Source organism: Numida meleagris, chromosome 5, assembly GCF_002078875.1.
Source record: "Numida meleagris isolate 19003 breed g44 Domestic line chromosome 5, NumMel1.0, whole genome shotgun sequence".
Classification (NCBI taxonomy): domain Eukaryota; kingdom Metazoa; phylum Chordata; class Aves; order Galliformes; family Numididae; genus Numida; species Numida meleagris.
In genome coordinates, this window is record NC_034413.1 from 71346960 (window position 1) to 71364408 (window position 17449).

The 17449-nt window shown below is 40.2% G+C and overlaps 2 protein-coding genes across 5 annotated transcripts in view; one reads left to right on the top strand and one right to left on the bottom strand.

The window, feature by feature from the left end:
- The window catches only part of TANC1 (tetratricopeptide repeat, ankyrin repeat and coiled-coil containing 1), a 74043-nt gene extending 56683 nt beyond the window's left edge, over positions 1 to 17360 (top strand). For all 4 annotated transcript variants that reach the window (XM_021397622.1, XM_021397623.1, XM_021397621.1 and 1 more), the window contains 10 exons: positions 688 to 873; positions 2203 to 2281; positions 4598 to 4731; positions 5304 to 5427; positions 5550 to 5725; positions 7928 to 8060; positions 8857 to 8948; positions 11907 to 12053; positions 13601 to 13701; positions 14714 to 17360. In XM_021397622.1, the coding sequence (XP_021253297.1) occupies positions 688 to 873; positions 2203 to 2281; positions 4598 to 4731; positions 5304 to 5427; positions 5550 to 5725; positions 7928 to 8060; positions 8857 to 8948; positions 11907 to 12053; positions 13601 to 13701; positions 14714 to 16061 (2520 nt within the window). In that variant the 3' untranslated portion in view covers positions 16062 to 17360. The remainder of the gene's footprint in view (positions 1 to 687; positions 874 to 2202; positions 2282 to 4597; positions 4732 to 5303; positions 5428 to 5549; positions 5726 to 7927; positions 8061 to 8856; positions 8949 to 11906; positions 12054 to 13600; positions 13702 to 14713) is intronic.
- The window catches only part of WDSUB1 (WD repeat, sterile alpha motif and U-box domain containing 1), a 28922-nt gene continuing 16768 nt past the window's right edge, over positions 5296 to 17449 (bottom strand). Inside the window, exon 11 of the mRNA XM_021397626.1 lies at positions 5296 to 5421. The gene's annotated coding sequence lies outside the window, so the exon portion shown is untranslated. The remainder of the gene's footprint in view (positions 5422 to 17449) is intronic.

Below are 17449 nucleotides of genomic sequence, written 5' to 3' on the forward strand. Positions count from 1 at the left end.
CTGTACACTTCTCTTTGTTGCACTCCCAGCCCAGACCTCTAGCCTGTTGATGTCCATGAGAATGACAGCACAATCATTTGACATATCAACCACTCTTCCCAGTTTTATATCATCTACAAATGTGGTCAGTTTGCACTCTGTCCCATCATATGGGGCACTGATGAAGGTGCTAAACAGTATCAGACCCATTGTTCATAGCAAGAGTGTACTGATAATGAGTTGTCTCCAGCTGGACTTTGTGCTTGGGCCCATCTGTTCAGCCAGTGTTAGGTACCATAACTGAATGTTATGTAACCTGTATCCATCAGCTTGTCCATGACAGTGTTATGACAGGCAGTGTCAGAAGCATCACTAAAGTCAGCAGAAACAACACATGCGGCTTTGCCCTCATCTGCCAAGCCAGGCACCTCGTCTTCCTGTGGAAGACCATCAGGCTGGTTAAGCATGATTTCCCCTTCATAGATCCACCTTGACTGTTTCTGATCATCACTGCATTCCTTGTGCATTTAGAAATGATTTCTAGGATTAGTTTCTTCGTAACTTTCCCAGTGACTGAAGTGAAGCTATTTGATCTTCCTTCTGCCCGTTCCTGAACGTAGGAGTGACGTCTGCTCTCTTCCAGGGCTCAGGAGCTGCTTCTCTCTATGACTTTTCACTAGACTTTTTATCTTTTTTTTTCCAATGCAGGCTGATTATCTAGACAAAAAAGGGCAGTGTGCTTTGGTCCACAGTGCATTGAGAGGGCACTGTGATATCCTTGAATATCTTCTGAATGTTGTTTGGATAGCTTCTTCTCAGGAACAAAATTCACTAAGAAAAAGCCAAGCGCTGCAGCAAGCACTGACTGCAGCTTCCAGTATGGGACACTGTCAGGTAGGTTGATAACTGGAATATTTCCAAATCTATTTGAATTTATCAGAATTGTACAACAGTACTTGCATTTATTTTTTAAAAAGGGTTTGTAAAGCAGAACTGTTGAAACTTCTGATACTTTAAGTAGTATGCGTTCTTAGTAACTCTTTTAAATGCTGTAGTTAAATATCCAATAAAATGAATTGCTTCTGAATTTTGTCTACATGTAATTCTCTGTCTTCTTCATTGCTGTTCTTGAAGTTGTACTAGGTGTCTAGTAGATAATATTCAGTGTCTCGCAGTATACATTTGAAGATTCTGAACCACGATTAACTTGAATTAATGATTAACTCAGTCTTGTAAAAAATGTTATTTGTTATCCACTGATGAAAGTGAAAGCAGCCAGCTACTCAATTATGAGAAAAATTGATCTTATCAATCATAAAAAATTCCTTTTATCTAAAAATGTCCACCTACTTTTTATTCGTTCTTCTTAGCTAGAAAAAATGTTTCATTAATTTTAAATAAATGACATTCTGCCATTTCAAATTTTAGTGTTTTCCATACATTCCAAATAGCACTGCTCGTGCATCCTGAAGATATCCATATTACCCTTATGCTTTCGTGTCTTTGCTTTTTCCTTCAGCAAACAAAAATGTAGTGGGATTTTGCTCCCGTTACCTGCTTGATGCAGCCTCGTTAACCATTTGCTTAAAGTAGCCTTTAGAAGAGCTTTTAATTCCATTATCTTTTACTTGCAAGTGGAACGTGGCTTCCTTAAATTAAATAAAAACACAGCAAAACTTAATTTATAACTCTTTAAAAGTTTAAAAATTAGCATTTAACAACATATGGCTAGATGGTTCTGTGAAGAATGAAAAAGAATGAAAAACATGGAAGATGTATGCAGCATTAAAGGAAACATAGGAGTGTTCCCATTCCTCAGAATGTATGCAAATATTCTCTATTTTTCCTCTTCATTTAACACTGAATGCTGTTACTGAACTGGCATAATGTAGTTTTATTTCTGGCATTGTCTTGATTATTGTGGTATATGTAGGTCACATGGAACTCATTATCTCAGAATCATGTGTAAAACACTCTGAACCAATTAGCAGAAGGGCATTGTACTTATTTTTAAACTGCTTTCAGTAGCATTCAGTCGCCTTCAAGTCATCCTAAAAGTCCCAGTGAACTCGCTTTGATGGATTATGAACAATATGAATTTTCTTTGATTCATAAATGTTAAGACAAGCGCTTGCTTGTTTTATATCTTTTACCTATTGCTTTATGCTGCAAGTGAAAAATTGATGGGTTTTTGTGGCTAAGTAAGTCTGCTGGTTTTGACAGGTGGTTTGTTACATCTTGACAATTGAGAAGGAGCATGAAGTTGACATCAATGTCACTGATGCCTTGTGGGGAGAAACAGGTATTTCTTTTCTCATATTTTCTCCGATTAGAGTTGCTCATTTAAGAAGAGAGTGGTTTTTTTGTTGGTTTGTTGTTTTTCTACTTTTCTCTGGTTACTGGAACCTATCAGTTTTCATGATAAATGAAGTTTGTAAGCATAAGTGCAAAAGATTTAACTTCTTAAACCTATTCACCTCACGGATTGAAAAGAACAGTTACTCTGCATTAGAATTACTATAAATTAGCAAATTTCTAATTAAACTGCAAATTGTACTTGGGAATACAATGCTTCAAGCTTCAGTATAGAATTTCAACCAATTACGTATCTGTATGCAAAATTCTACTTTCAGAAATCTCGTTCATTTGCCAGAAATCTACGCCATTGGCTCCTTCCTAGCTAGACACTGGATGAAAAGGCAGGCCTTTGTATGTATGGCAGATACTGGATTGTTATTTTTTTTAAAGGGACACAGTAAACTATGCAGCCTGCAGCTGAATATTTTCATGTCTTACTGTGTGAGTAGCACCTGAGTTGAATCTAAATAGGTGAGATTTCACAGTGATTTTAGGGAGCCTGTTTTTGAAGAGCTGTCTAAATTCATTTTCCATTAACATTTTCTTTTCTAAGTTTTGTATTTAGGTTCTTGCTTAATGAAATGGGAGTCTTTACGAGTAAAGTTAGTGCTTGGTTATGCAGTGCTAGCTTGTGATGCAAGGGAAGGTCCAAGTCCAGACAGCTATGAGCTGTTGCACTTCTCTGAGATACTTTGCCCCAGCTTACTTTGTAAACTTTGTAAAACATCTAGAGTCAAAATAGCCACAGGATGACCATTACATGAAATATCACTCTTCAGTTATGAAATATAAGAAATTCATATGAAAAGGACGCAACTTTATATGTTGCTTGAGTCTTCATGTTTTTGGGTGGGTGAGTGGTTAAGCTTGTATTTGTTTCATACCTTTTGGTTGTTAGCTGTAATTTTTTGTAAGTGGGATCATGGTATGGAACTGCATATTGATAAAACATAGAAGTTCATGGCAGAAAGACTGAAGAGCACTGTGTTTCGTGAGTGCCTGGGGAAAACTCGTGGGGTGAAAACTACTGTCTGCACAAAGCGTGAATGAAAACATAGCTCAGTGGGTGGATGAATGAGGCTGGCACTGTTGGCAGAAGTGTCTGACAGGGAAAGTATGAATACAACGTTACGTGCTCATTTGGAAAGAGGTGTAACATGATGTACGGCAGAATATCTGGAAGTTAAAATAGAGCTCTTAAATTAAAGCAGTGATGGCTTGCAGAGGGAATTGTTGCACACAAAGGTGTTTTGGTCCAGTGCTGCTAAGTCATGACACAAGCTTGGCATGAGGAATTATGAAGGAAATGAAAGGAGGCTCTCTATGAGTGTCATTAATACAAAGGAGATACTACAGAATACTGAAGGTAGTAAGTTAAACAAATGCAGAAGAAATTTTATTTATAATGTATTCTTTCTATAGACTGTTAAAATTTTTAGAAAAATTGTACTTTTTTCAAGTAATTTTCCAAACTTTGTCTTATATCATACACAAAAACATCCTTTTTTTTTCCTACTAATTACAGTTTCTCTCTAACATTGTTGGCTGCAGATCAAAAATCTGTCAAAGGTTACTATTTTTCTTTCACCTTAATGAACTGTTCTTACAGCTTCTGTTCTGCGCCCGCTGCTTGTTCAGCTGTTCATTTAAATTCTTTCCTTCTTTCTTAGGGCAGAGGGGGCAGAGCTTTTGCAGAGTACTGTATCAGGTGACTTTCAGTAGAGCAGTTGCAATTCCTGAGCAGGGTTCAGTCGCGATGATGTTTAAGCTGACTCTAAGGGTTCTGTCATCTTATGCTTGAATAAGGTGTAGAGTTATATTGTTGCTCTAACATCAGTTATACCAAAAGCTAAAAAGCCTGTACTCCCTTTGGGAAGGGCCTGCTGGAAAGAGAAGCAGCTTTCTTCTCACATGAAAAAGAAAGAATATTAAGGACAAAGGAGGTGTAACTGCCACCAAGATAGGCTGGTGGGTTCATCCAACATTTTCATAAAGATTCTCTTTAACCTACAAGCTACACACGTGATGTATTTGTTATCTTTGAGAATTACCTTCTTATTGACCACAGAATGTCTTTGGTTTCCTGGCTTAACCTGATTGTGACTAATCCATTTCAGTCTGAGAATAGTTAAGAAAATCTTGCGGGACAGCTGAGTTGGGAAAAAAAAACGGGAGGTCCTCAGCACTGATAGAATCTGCACGTGTCAAAGGATGTGTGAAAACAGCTAAGAGAAGATGCTGATGACAATGCTTCTTTTAGCCTTGACAGCTGCTGCAGGAAGAGGAAAACTGGAAGTCTGCGAGTTACTTCTTGAACGTGGAGCAGCTGTGGGCAGAGCTAACAGGAGGGGAGTTCCCCCACTCTTCTGCGCAGTACGGCAGGGGCACTGGCAGGTCTGATGCTTCTTTGCAAACTGGTGGAGTCACGTGGGGAGCTGTCCTTGATTTCTCCCCATCTCTAGTCCTGTAATAAACTGGTGTAAATTTATAAAATTTACATTATAAAGTGCATTTGCATTGACTTCTAACGGACATGTTCAGAAGTTTGTTTTTCAAGTTACTTGAAGTTACATAAATGATTTGAGAATACATTGGCTGTATGGCGATCTTAGTTGTAATACACCTAAAAAATAATGTATGGAATTTAAAATACTTTATTTCCTGGGCCAAGAACAGAGACGATTTCAGATGCACTGGACTGCGTCCGGTATGAGTAGAGAGAACCTCAGAGTGAGGAGCCCCATGCTCGCCCCTCCCACCAGGAGAGCAGTTGTTAGGGAGCAGTTAGCAGTTGAGTTGAGCAGGATTTCTCAATGGTTGCTATAAATAACACCTCAGTCCTCCACTGTAAAAGTTTATGCATAATGGCATAATGGCTAGAATTTAAATTTAAATTTAAATTTAAATTTAAACCTGATAATTTATTTAAAAAAATTTTATTTCTACTTTTTTTTTTTTAATTTTAGATTGCTAAACTTCTTCTGAAGCATGGGTCTGATGTGAATTTAAGTGACAAGCAAGGCAGAACTCCGCTCATGGTGGCTTCTTGTGAAGGACATCTGAGCACTGTGGAATTTCTTCTTTCTGCAGGTAGAAAATAAAGAACTGTTTCAATGCTGCACAGCTGTACCAGAGACTGCATCCATGTAAGTTAGGTTATTTTGCATATTAAAAAGGACATCTTCATTACAAAGTTGATTTTCATTTTGTAGGTGCAACTATTTCATCTCTGGACAAAGAAGGGCTGACAGCTTTGGGCTGGGCATGTCTAAAAGGCCACAGAGAAGTGGTTCAGTGTTTAGTTGAGAAAGGCGCGACAGTTGATCAGACAGACAAAAATGGGCGAACACCTCTCGACCTGGCAGCTTTTTATGGAGATGCTGATATTGTAAGTAGATCTTCATAGCAGAAAAATGAAACTTGTATTGATTTTTCATAACACAAAACAAAGTTTAAGAAAAAAGTTATCAACCAAAATAGAAAGGAGATCTGTGTGAGTAACCAAGATGGTTACACCACTAACATCGTGACTGCAGTTACAAAGCATTTACTCTGAGAAGCGTTTTCTAGGTAGGGTCTTAGTACCAAGCTCATCAGAAGTCCAGCGTTACACATGTATGTTTCACAGTGTGCTGTTACCACGCTTCATAGTGGGTGTTTTAAATCTCATATAAAGGAATATTATAATTTCTGTTTTGGATGGAATAGAATTAAAAAAAGAAAAAAAGTCTGTGGAGTGTGACATGAAAGGAAGGTCTATCTTTTTTTTCTGCCTTTGTCAACCAGTCAGTGTAACTGGACAGAGTCCCAGTCACCTGGGAACCTTAGTGGAACAGAGGTGCCAAGAGAGACAGAGGAAGAAGAATATTACCAGAGTGGATGAAATGAAGAAAGGTTTTACTTCTCCACTGTTACACAATGTTACTTATCCATGATGAGTATTTTACAAACTCTTGCACGGCAGTGAGAGAACTGTTAGAAATCCTTATCCTTTGCCTCTTAGGAATCTCATGGGGCTAAGTGCATTCCAGTGTTACTGTCCTGTCTGTTCACTTGTAAACACAAGGCCCAAGATACAGATTGAGGTTTTTCTCAGTTTGTTCCATAGGTCATTTCGGAGATAGAACAAGTGAAGTTCCTTTTCAGTCTTGTATCTTTCTCATGCACTACCTTTTCTGTCTATAATAAATGTTACTATGCAAGAATTAAAGGCATTTTAGGGGGAAGTCCTTCTGAATCTGAAGTGAGGTATGCCTGTAACAAAGGTCAGAATTATACAGTAGCTTTGAAGCCTGTGACTCAGAATCGTATAAGTCTTTAAATTTGTGGTCTTGGAACTTATTGTATATTTTTGTTCTCATGCTTCAAAACTCAGCAGTAAAGCACAGTTCAGAATTCTGTCCAGCCAGGAATGAAATTTCAGCACGCTACATGGGAGAACATGCTCAGTCTGCATGCACTGCAAACAGATGGAGTTAGAATGAATAGTACATGCAGCCTCTCAGACCAGTACCTGTTTTTCTACAGTTTGTATGTACGACATCCTGTTCTGAAGCAGCGGTTCTTGAAGAAAAGTGCTGTGGTGTAATTTGCTGTAGACTTTAAGACCCATTCTACTGTAACTAGAATTAACTTGAAATTGTGAATAAGTGCTTAGATTCTGGACTGGCTTTAAGGAGTTTCAGCAGTCACATCGCAGAGCTCTTCCTGCAAGTGTTCCTCAGTAACATTGGGATGTTGGGCCTAGGGGCCTGGCAATGGAAAGGATTGTTAGAAACCTCTCTCTGTGCTATATTACTGCCAGTCACATTTAAGTAAGCAGTGGATGCCTGAAATAACTGCTGCTTACATCAAAGCTGTTGTTGCTGTAATACCCTGTATATTGCACCTTTAATTACTGTTACTGATGAACGAATTATAGAATTAATCCAGTGCTTGGACGCTGATGGTATCTGACATTTATTTTGGTTTCCTAAACTTATTTGCTCTTATTGCATTTCACATTGCTGCATTTATGCTTCAAACAGTGGTGTTAGGCTGCTGGAATAGATGGTTAAGAAATTAATGAAATAATTGTTTGGGTCTTTTTTCTCTTTGTACAGAGCAACATGTATAGAACAAGCAGCAGTTCCTCAGCACCATAACTTGTCTTTGAATTGTTAACTAGAATGTTTTAAAATATCTCAGGCAAAAATATTCTATTTTCCTTGTATTGTATTTGTACAGCTTTTTGTCCTCTACTTAGCGCCGTTCAGGTGCTGCGCCCAGTGCCTCACTGAGTACTTGAAGCCCCTGGTAAGCAGCTGGAAGCGCTCGTCCTGCACTGCCACGCTGTTTCTGGTACAGCTGCTTCCAGGAATCTGGACAGTGTGGTCTTTCTTTTTTTCATTGGGAAAATGCAGCTCTTAGGTGCAGTTTGATAGCATTCCCATGCTCTGTTGTATTCCGTGGATTTAAAATGATATAAGCATACTCTGGCGAGTATACTCGATATACTCCAAGGAAGATCAGGTGGTAGTTTACATGTTTCACTGTTCTGCATCTCTGACCAAGAATAACATTACAAGGCTTGCTTTATTTCTTTTCACAGGTGCAGTATTTGGTAGAGAAAGGAGCAATGATCGAGCATGTTGACCACAGCGGCATGCGGCCACTGGACAGAGCCATTGGATGTCGTAATACATCGGTGGTGGTTATGCTCCTGAGGAAAGGAGCTAAGCTAGGTTAGTAAACCTCTCGTATACTCAAGGGAAAGAACTGACTATCTGCTGTGCTAGAATTGTTGTCACTTCTGTAAAGGAGATTGAATAAATAATTCTTGAAGTACACGCTACTTTGGTTTGCAGATGCCAGCTTGAGAAGCAAGCATCTTTCCATCTTTTAAAGATACTCACTCAAGACTCACTTCAGAAGTGAGGAAATAGCAGCAGACCTATTCTGCTCCTTTCACGTTTGTTTATTAAGAGGCCCTGAGGAGTTAATCTTTGCATGGTTACTCTGTCATAAGAAAATAATGATTATGCTATTAGCGTGCCTTAATTCTGACAGTATTACTGATATAGGTGAAGAAATTTTACATCTAAGTAACATTATGTTAATAAATTTTAGAATTGTACATTTTTGCAAGGAGTAGGCAAAAAAAAAATCTGAATCATGTATTATAGGCAGGTATATATTGCAGCTATCAACATAATGACAGCTGAATCTGCTGTACCTTTAAATCATAATGTATGTTTATTTGGTTACTAAGTATGATTAAACACAGGTCCCTGTGTAGGCTTATGCTTCACAGTGGACTTTCATACTGTCCTGTAGGCCATGGGTAAAAAGAATTGCACCATTTAGTATTTGACTGCTAGCTATGTGGGATGGTAGGGGACAGGTATGGACATAAATTTGTGTTAAATATATGCACACACAGATAATAAAGGTAATTGTTTCATGTAGGCCTTCCAGTGTGAACAGTTATCAGAAACAATTTTTTTCTACTTTGTCAGATTCTTACAATTTAACTTTCAGGAAATGCAGCTTGGGCAATGGCCACCTCAAAACCAGATATTCTCCTTATTCTGCTGCAGAAACTGATGGAAGAAGGAAACATACTGTACAAAGTAGGTCTTTTTTTTTTTTTTTTCTGATAGCAGTACTCTGTAATTGGATTTCTGTTTGAAGGTAGATTGACGTTCTCTTATACTGCCTTTTCTGTTCAAATAAGATGAGTACTTGCACATCCTCTCACGTTGGGTATGAGATCAGGAAGCCTTGAGGACCCTGGGCAAGAATCATTTAAAATGAGTAAAAACAAAACAACAACAGAAAACCAACCAGGCAGTTAATAAATAAATACGTTTTCTTTCAGTTGACCAAGTGCTCTGTGGACACTCATCAGTCAGTTGTTTCTTAGGAGCAGCTCAGAATGTAAGCACCTTGTTGAATTCACTAACATCCAGGCTTTTCCTCAGGGCAGTGTTCTTTTGCACGCTGTTTAAATACAGAATGAGGAGAGTGACAGATCTCTTGATGTGTTCTTTTTACTAGTCATGATATTCTGCTCAGAAGAGTGGGATTGCTGTTGTGAACTGTTGCAGTGCAGAGCTGAGTGGCTTATATGGGTATTATTGAAAATCTGTTGTAGCCACAAGGTTTGTAAATTGCATAGTGGTTTTTTAATGAGGGCCCTCAAATACCTGCCATCTTAACTCTGATTTGTGATGGCTTTGCATTAGGGAGGAGAGGCACCCTTCAGACCTTGCCATCACAAATCAGGGTGAACCTTCTTAAAATCTTCCAAACTCTGTGCAGGAGTCTTATGAATACATCTGGATCATTTATCAAGTTCATTGATCCTGAGATGAGTTTAGAACTTCATATCCAAGCAGGTACTTCTAAGGGTGGGACATCATTCAGGCCTAAAGGATATCAGGGTTCACACTGCAAAGGCAATTCTCTCATTCCTGAGAGGCCCCTCCTGTGCCACACTAGTTTAGCAGTGTGTTAAATGTGACTCGCTGCTTCCTCAGGGTCCACCCGCGGTGTCACCAGCACCGCTCCGTTTTACTTCAGGTTCTCCTCGAGTCACTGAGCACGTTGGACCCTGCCTAGATTCTGAGACCAGAGATGGACACAGCAGGGTTGGCAGTAACATGCTTTGCGGTTTGTTACAAGAAGTTCAAATCCCTGCTGGTATCTTCTGTAGACCACTTAATTTTATTATAGTGATTTGAATGACTTGCTAGAGCTGTGGTACATCATCTAGCTTATGAAACTTTGTCAAATACACTTGGATTTATTTGTTTGCCAAAGTGTTTAGAATGAGTGGGTATCTTGCAGAGTAACATGTCTGAGTGCGTGACGAGGTTCGGCCTGGTTCTGTGACGACATGGGGGCGGGGAACGCACAGACCCATGCCCCGAGATGGGCTGAGAAACAAAACGGCGGCAGCGAGCTAAGGGAGGAAACTAATTCACTAAATATGATAGCGGAATGTGAGCTAACACAATACAATACAGTGTCATTGGAATGGAAGCTAGTACGTCAAATAAAATGAGAGTGTCCAAAACCAAAGGCATTACTTCACTGCTGAAGGTGAGACGGCCAGGGAGCGCACAGCGCAGAGACAAGCAGAAAAAGAAGGGGACGTCTCGTGACTCCCAAACAGTTTTATCTTTCCCTCCGAATGGAAAACAAACAGTGAAGCCTTCTGGGCTCTGTAGTTCGTTCGTTCTTTTCTGAGACAGGTAAAACAGAACTGTCGACAATCCATGGAACTGGAGCATTAACTCCTTAACTCCCAGGGCGCTGTATGATGTTATGATGTGGAATAGCGGTAACAAAAATCACAAAACTAAGACAGCATGCTTCCAGCATCAGCAATTACTTCTCATCTCTCCAGTTGAATAACATAAGCAAGAAAGATAAACCTTGAATATTTTCCATGTCAGTTTCAACACTAAATGTTGGGTACTTTGAATGCTGAAAGTAATTAGATAAAAAGCAGCAATGTTTATGAAGAGAAGTGAATCTCCTTAGGAGAAAATTCTTCACTGACTGCCAAGGCCGTGAGGCCCTGGCACTGCCCCGAGTTGTGGTGCCCATCCCTGGAGGAGCCCCAGGCCGTGGATGGGCCCTGAGCAGCCTGAGCTGGGGGCAGCCAGCCCATGGCAGATGTGGGGCTGGGGGCCGAGGGGTCCCTTCCAGCCCAACCATTCCGTGGTTTTGTGATTCTGTAGTATCCATAAAGAGAAAACTGCTGTCATCTGACAGCTAAAAAATTTACTCAACATAACAGGAAGATGTCAGTGGTTTTAGCAAAACTGTCTCAAATCTTCAGCTTGTTATGGAATTATTCTCCATCTCTGGGAAAGTCTAAGTATTTCCAATGTAAGTGTGGATCATTGAGGTAGTCCTGAGGGGTGGATTACCTTTCTTATTCAACCTTTGTTATGAAGTGGGGTGGTGCGGGGGGGGCAATCCTTTACTACTTTTATATTCCTGCATTCAGCCCTCCAGCTAGTAATCATGGCTGAGACACCAAGGTGAAGCTGGGAGGAGCTGGGCTGCACCAGTTCCTTTTCCTCATCCTGCCCCCACCACCTCCACAGCTTATACTGTGGTAGCACCACCTGATGGAGGGTACACCATTTCTGATTAAGGATATACTCTGTTAGAAATATGTTAGAGCTTTAATAAACTATATCATCAGGTATTTGACTGCTCGCTTTAATAAGTAAATGAAATTAGGAATTGTAGCATACACATACCTGAAGAATTGTTCCGGTACAAGTAGTATGTATTAATGTAAGTGGTGTCCTGGTGAAATGTCATTAAAAGTACTGAGTTTAGAAAGAAACACCAACTCTCATTACCTCTTCAGTTCTCTTACAGTGCCTGTGTGTAAGTGCAGTATACATATATATTACAAATAGATACATATATGTTTAAAGTCTAGCTCTTTGTTTTCTGCACGAAGAGTATATGTTGGTAGATGTCAAATATGAATGTGGTTACATTGCAACAGCATTGTAATAATACGAGTTTCTGAAAAAACTTCTTATTCCCTAAATGTGTAGAAAGGCAAGATGAAAGAAGCAGCACAGCGCTATCAGTATGCCTTGAGGAAGTTTCCGAGGGAAGGATTTGGAGAAGAAATGAAAGCATTCAATGAGATGAGAGTTTCATTGTACTTAAATTTATCACGATGTCGCCGAAAAACAAATGTAAGCACTTGATTTTAATCTGTTGCTTCTCTAGCACTGGGAATCTCAGACATCTATTCTACCACATTGTTGACAGCTTGTGGTACACGTTGCTGCTGCTGTGCTCCTGTGGCTCTCCATGGTCACAATGAGCTCAAAAGGCAGAAAGGGCAGGATGTGCAGACTCCTCCAAAGCGTTTGGACGTGGCCAAGTATTAGGATTTCTCGCTTAACAAACATTGGTACATTGTCCAAACACTGGACATGGTTGGTTTTGTTTTTTTTTTTTTCTATTTTAGAATTCTTTTCACAGTGTCCTATTTTGGGGCTTAGTTGTGTGAACAAACTGGGACAGTTCTTAAGATGGGGGGGGAACTATCACAGCTGTTCTTATGTTACCATTATTTTGCAATAACAAACTGCTGGACATGCTTGGTACTTTTAAAGGACTAAATGGAAAATGCTGCTGCTGCCACCAGCATTCATTATCAAACAGCGTAATTGCCTGCTTCTGCAGCTTGGTGGTATGTGTTAGTTGTTCCTTTTGTACCTTCAGCAGGGTAGCAGATGGCTGGTAAGAAAGAACCTGAATGACCATTAGAGGTAAACCTTGCAATTGTATGAATACACCTCGTACAGTTCCTTCTTTTCAGACATGGACTTCTTAATTCCCTAGCCGTCCAAGATGTTCGTGGCATCCATTTCAATTTCAGGAGCATTTCAACACGGATGTGGAGGATTTATGGAGACAACTGTGGCACTGCCTTGCACAGCAGCACTTTTCCTTCACTTTCTGTTAGAACTGCAGTCTCCAGCCGCCTCCCTAGGTCAGATGGGGTTTTTCAGTTGCCTCACACTAACAGCTGGAAGTGACTCCGTGACCAATGAGAGAGGGAGGAAAGGAGGAGGTTCTTTTTATATACTCTCATGCGTTGTTTTGTGGTTTTTTCACGATAAACCTTTCCTGTTCTGACCATGGGTGTTTTAAAATTTAGACTGGCTTCATCTTTCCATGGCCATCATCGCCCCCTGCCCGTCCTGCTTTGCAAATTCCGGTCTTTGGTTTAATTGTGAATTTGCTAAACTATTTTTTGTTCTTGTTCAATTAAGACCAAATACGTTTGATCTACTGCAGTTTTTCTTTAAAACTGACACAAACCTCGTTGTAGAAGGCTCTGGACTAGTATAACTCATTTAAGATTTTTTTTTCTTTTTTTCTCTAAATCCTAGGTCTTTATTCTTTCTTTTTTCAAAGAGCATTTCAGAGCGCCTCTGTCTGAGGGGGTCACTTACCTTGCTCATGGTTTAACATCTGCGGCTTGGAAACAACCATATAACACCGCTGCTGAAATGCTTCAGAGTCAGTTTCTGTTAGACTTTAGAGAAAATGTTACCACGATGCGGCCTGCTCCTGGTCTTTATGAAAATGGTTGCTCTTCCTTACTGACAAAGGTTACTTTCTATACTGGATAAGCTCTCTGCACTTTTTGAAGTGGTACTATGAATGAAGAGCACACGGCTTTCTTTTATTGTCAGTGTACAATGAGAACGTTTGTTTAAATCATTAGGACTTCGGTATGGCTGAAGAGTTCGCTACCAAAGCGCTGGATTTGAAGCCCAAGTCTTACGAAGCCTATTACGCTCGAGCGAGAGCCAAAAGGAACAGCAGGTACTGGGTGATCCTGTTCGTAAGTCCACGTACATTTTTTCTAACTTTGTAACACTTTCTGTAAGTGCTTTTCCATTAGTTGTAGTTGGAATTTAGAAAGAAAAAATTATTTTCTTTGTGCAGTTTCCATGTGTATTAGGTCTTTCTAACAGTTAAAACCAACCAAGCCCAAAAAGCAATATCGAATACTCATTTAGGTAATTATTAGGCAGACCAGAAAGTAGGTAGAAATAAATAGATACGAAGTGAGTTATTTTAAATGTAAGCATGAGTAGGACTGCTATACTATATGACTCAGCATGATTTTGTCAACAGTGCACCACCATCCTCCAGCTATGCACTGATTGGCACCAAGAATACTCAGGTGGCAGAACACAGGACAGGATATACTGAATCATTAGCAATTCAGGATAACAATGGGAGAGAGGACAAACTGTCTCCTTAAGTTGCAAAATTACAAAAGTGTAATGGCTGAGGAGAGGTACCCCTATTTCATAGAATCGTAGAACCATAGTATTGTTGTGGTGGAAGGGACTCCAAGGCTCCCCCAGCCCCAGTCCTGCCATGGGCTGGCTGCCCCCCAACAGCTCAGGCTGCCCCTGTCCCCATCCGTGGCCTTGGGCACCTCCAGGGATGGGGCACCCACACTCCTTGGGTCAGCAGTGCCAGGGAAAAGCAGAACAAGAAGCTGACATAGAGCAGAGTTTAGCTAGTTACCTCCTGTGAAGATAACAGTAAGGGGCTCTTGAGATGGTGCTTCAGTTCCTAGTTGATTTCTGCTGCCTTCCAGATGAGTCTCTGGATGCAAGAGCAAGGGCTTAGGACCAGGTCTGTGCTTCCACTGTAGAACTTCCTGGGTTGGAGACTATACAATTCTTATCTTTTCACCACAGCTAGCAGGAGATGACAAATCAGAACATCTCTCTGAAAATGGTATTTCTTAGTAAGCAGTGCTGAAACTCAAACTTGTCCCAGGTTTTTATTAATAGATTCTGGGGTCTTTTTCATACAGAAAGTTACTTGCTGCTCTTGCTGACTTACATGAAGCCACAAAACTGTGTCCTAGCAATCAAGAAATTAAACGTCTTCTGGCTCGAGTAGAAGAGGAATGTAAGCAGTTCCAGAGAACGCAACAACAGAAGCATCAATGTCCACAGTCAGGACAGCAAAGTAACAACTCCGACAATGAGGAGGATGTTATTCAAGGTGTGAATGAGAACTTCAGTCTTCAAGAAAGAGAGGAAGAACTACCGCACCCTGATGAATCCGTTTCCTCTCCACAAAAGCTGCAACATTCCTTAGCTGCTTCATCATACACTAGACACCTTCAGGACAGTGCTCAGCAGAAAGTGAGACCCGTGTCCCCTCAAGGCAGAACAGGCAATAAATATTTGAGAGAGCCAGGCTTGATCATGCAGCCAACAAAGCAAGCACAGATTGTAAAAACTAATCAACACTTGAGCTCCATCCAGCCTGGATCAAAACTGGGAAGCAGCCAGTGTAATACAAAGACACCAGCACCCTTTCAGCATCTTTCCCAAAGTCCTTTGCCAGTCCGACACTCTAAAATTCAGCATTTGGAGGGGACAAGCACATCATCAGCTGGAAGTGTTTCCACAGGTGCTAGTTCTGAGCTGTACAATGAGAAGTTTACGTCCAGCCAGTGTTCGCATTCACAGCACTCTTTTGCAAAGAAATCTAAAACCACTGACCCATCAACAGCCCCATTTCAAATGAATTTCAGTGAAGCACGACAGCAAAGCCCTGTGCCCAGTGCTGTCTCTTCTGGTTCTCCATCCAGCAGTATGATTCTCACCGGCTCAACCAGCAGCTTAACTTCAGCGAGTAGTTTTTCAGATAGCATGAAGGGGCTAGGGCCAGACGTTCGAATCAAGGAGAACAAAGTTAATCAAGTTCATGGTGCTGCTGCTGAACACAGACCTCGCAATACGCCGTTTATGGGAATCATGGATAAGACTGCAAGGTTTCAGCAGCAAAATAATCAGTCCAGTCGCTCTTGGCATTCTCAGGCCTCAGATGGATTATCAACAAATGTTTCTTCTGGGAGCATTCAGTCTTCTACTTTTGAGCAGTTCTCAGTCAAACACTCTCAAACTAAAACTTCCTCCACTGTTTCTGTCCCAGGAGAGAGCAACCAGAATGGTATGCAAGCTAAAGCACACGAGGAGCTGAAGTGTCAAACATCTGCCTACTGTCAAGACAGCAGAGCACCAAAACAAGTTCTGCATTTATACCCAGATGCACCATCAAAACAACAATCTCACATCAATAAGGAAGGTCATTTAAGCCACGTCACCTCCACAAAACCAAAGCGATCATTTATTGAATCAAATGTGTAAATATTTTGTATAGTACATAGTTGTAAAACTTTGCTTATAACATCATAGGGTATTCCCTCTGTAGTGGCACAGTAGCTGGCTGTGTGGGAGTCTGCCTACTCAGCCCATGTTGACCAGTACTTTGTGGGATACGACCACTTATAAGCTGTTCATACTGACACAGGCCAATCAGAAACTGGAGTAGCAAATTTGTGTAGGAAGAGTCAACCAGGGTCCATCAGTCAATCAGTCCACCAAACTAGGACCTCATGTGGTCTTTCCATTAAACGTTACCCCCTGAAAATACATATACACACACACACACATATATATACACACGTGTGTGTGTGTGTGTATGTGTGTATACATATATATATATACATACATTTAACTTCTCCATAGGGCTTTAATCTTGGCTTTTGGTTGTATTGCATCTCATCACTTACACAATAATTGTGCCTCTATAATGCTTAAGTGCTTACTTCTCAAAACAGTGTTAAGAAAATAGATGCTGCGTACTCTTCAGATCTGTATATGTACTTTTTTTTTAATCAAAGATAGTATTTTATCACTTTTCTAGTGGGCTCTAATTTGAGTTGCATGATGTACATTTAGGTAGCGAAATTTGTGTATGAGTAAACTCAAAGCAGCCATGTTTTGACATGTAAATAGAACTATTTTTAGTAACAGGGAGAAATCAAGTAAAATAAACAGTAACATCTGCATGTGTATTGAAAGGCTTTGACCATATTGGTTATTGCACTGAGTAACACTATATTACGGCATGTTAACGATACCCGCACTTTATATAGTTTACCTAATCACCTTTGGGTGCTATTTTAAAGCAAAATTATATATTGCCTGTTTATTCATTAAAAAAGGTACAGCAATGAAATGCTACGTATTTTGATAGGAAACCCAAGAAATGGAATGCAGATGAAAGTTGGAGGAAAAGCGTATGTGCATTTACTTTATAGGATGAAGTTGTGGAGTTTTTTCAGCAGAAATGAGGTTTTATAGGGGCAAGAACGTTTGGAAACTGAACAGATGCAGTGACATTTCTGACTGCCGTGGGGCTGGAGTGCTCAGTCTGAGGCTGTCACTTTTCAGGTCTCGTGTGTGTACAGTGGTGTATGTACATTGTAAACAGCTGTATGCATTTTTATAAATTCTTTCCTGAGTTCACCTTATTATGCTTTTGCTTATTTATTGCTTACTATTTCTTTCATATTTTGTACAAGTTATATTATTCTTGTCCTGTAGTTCTATTTTTGCACAGCTACTGTATTTTTTCCATACAAAATAAAAGTTATTATTACAGCTGTGTGAGACGCAGTCACTGACAGTTCAGGAAGCATTCTCTCCCAGCTTTCCCAAATGCACGTTCAAATTCACAAACAGGGAGATAG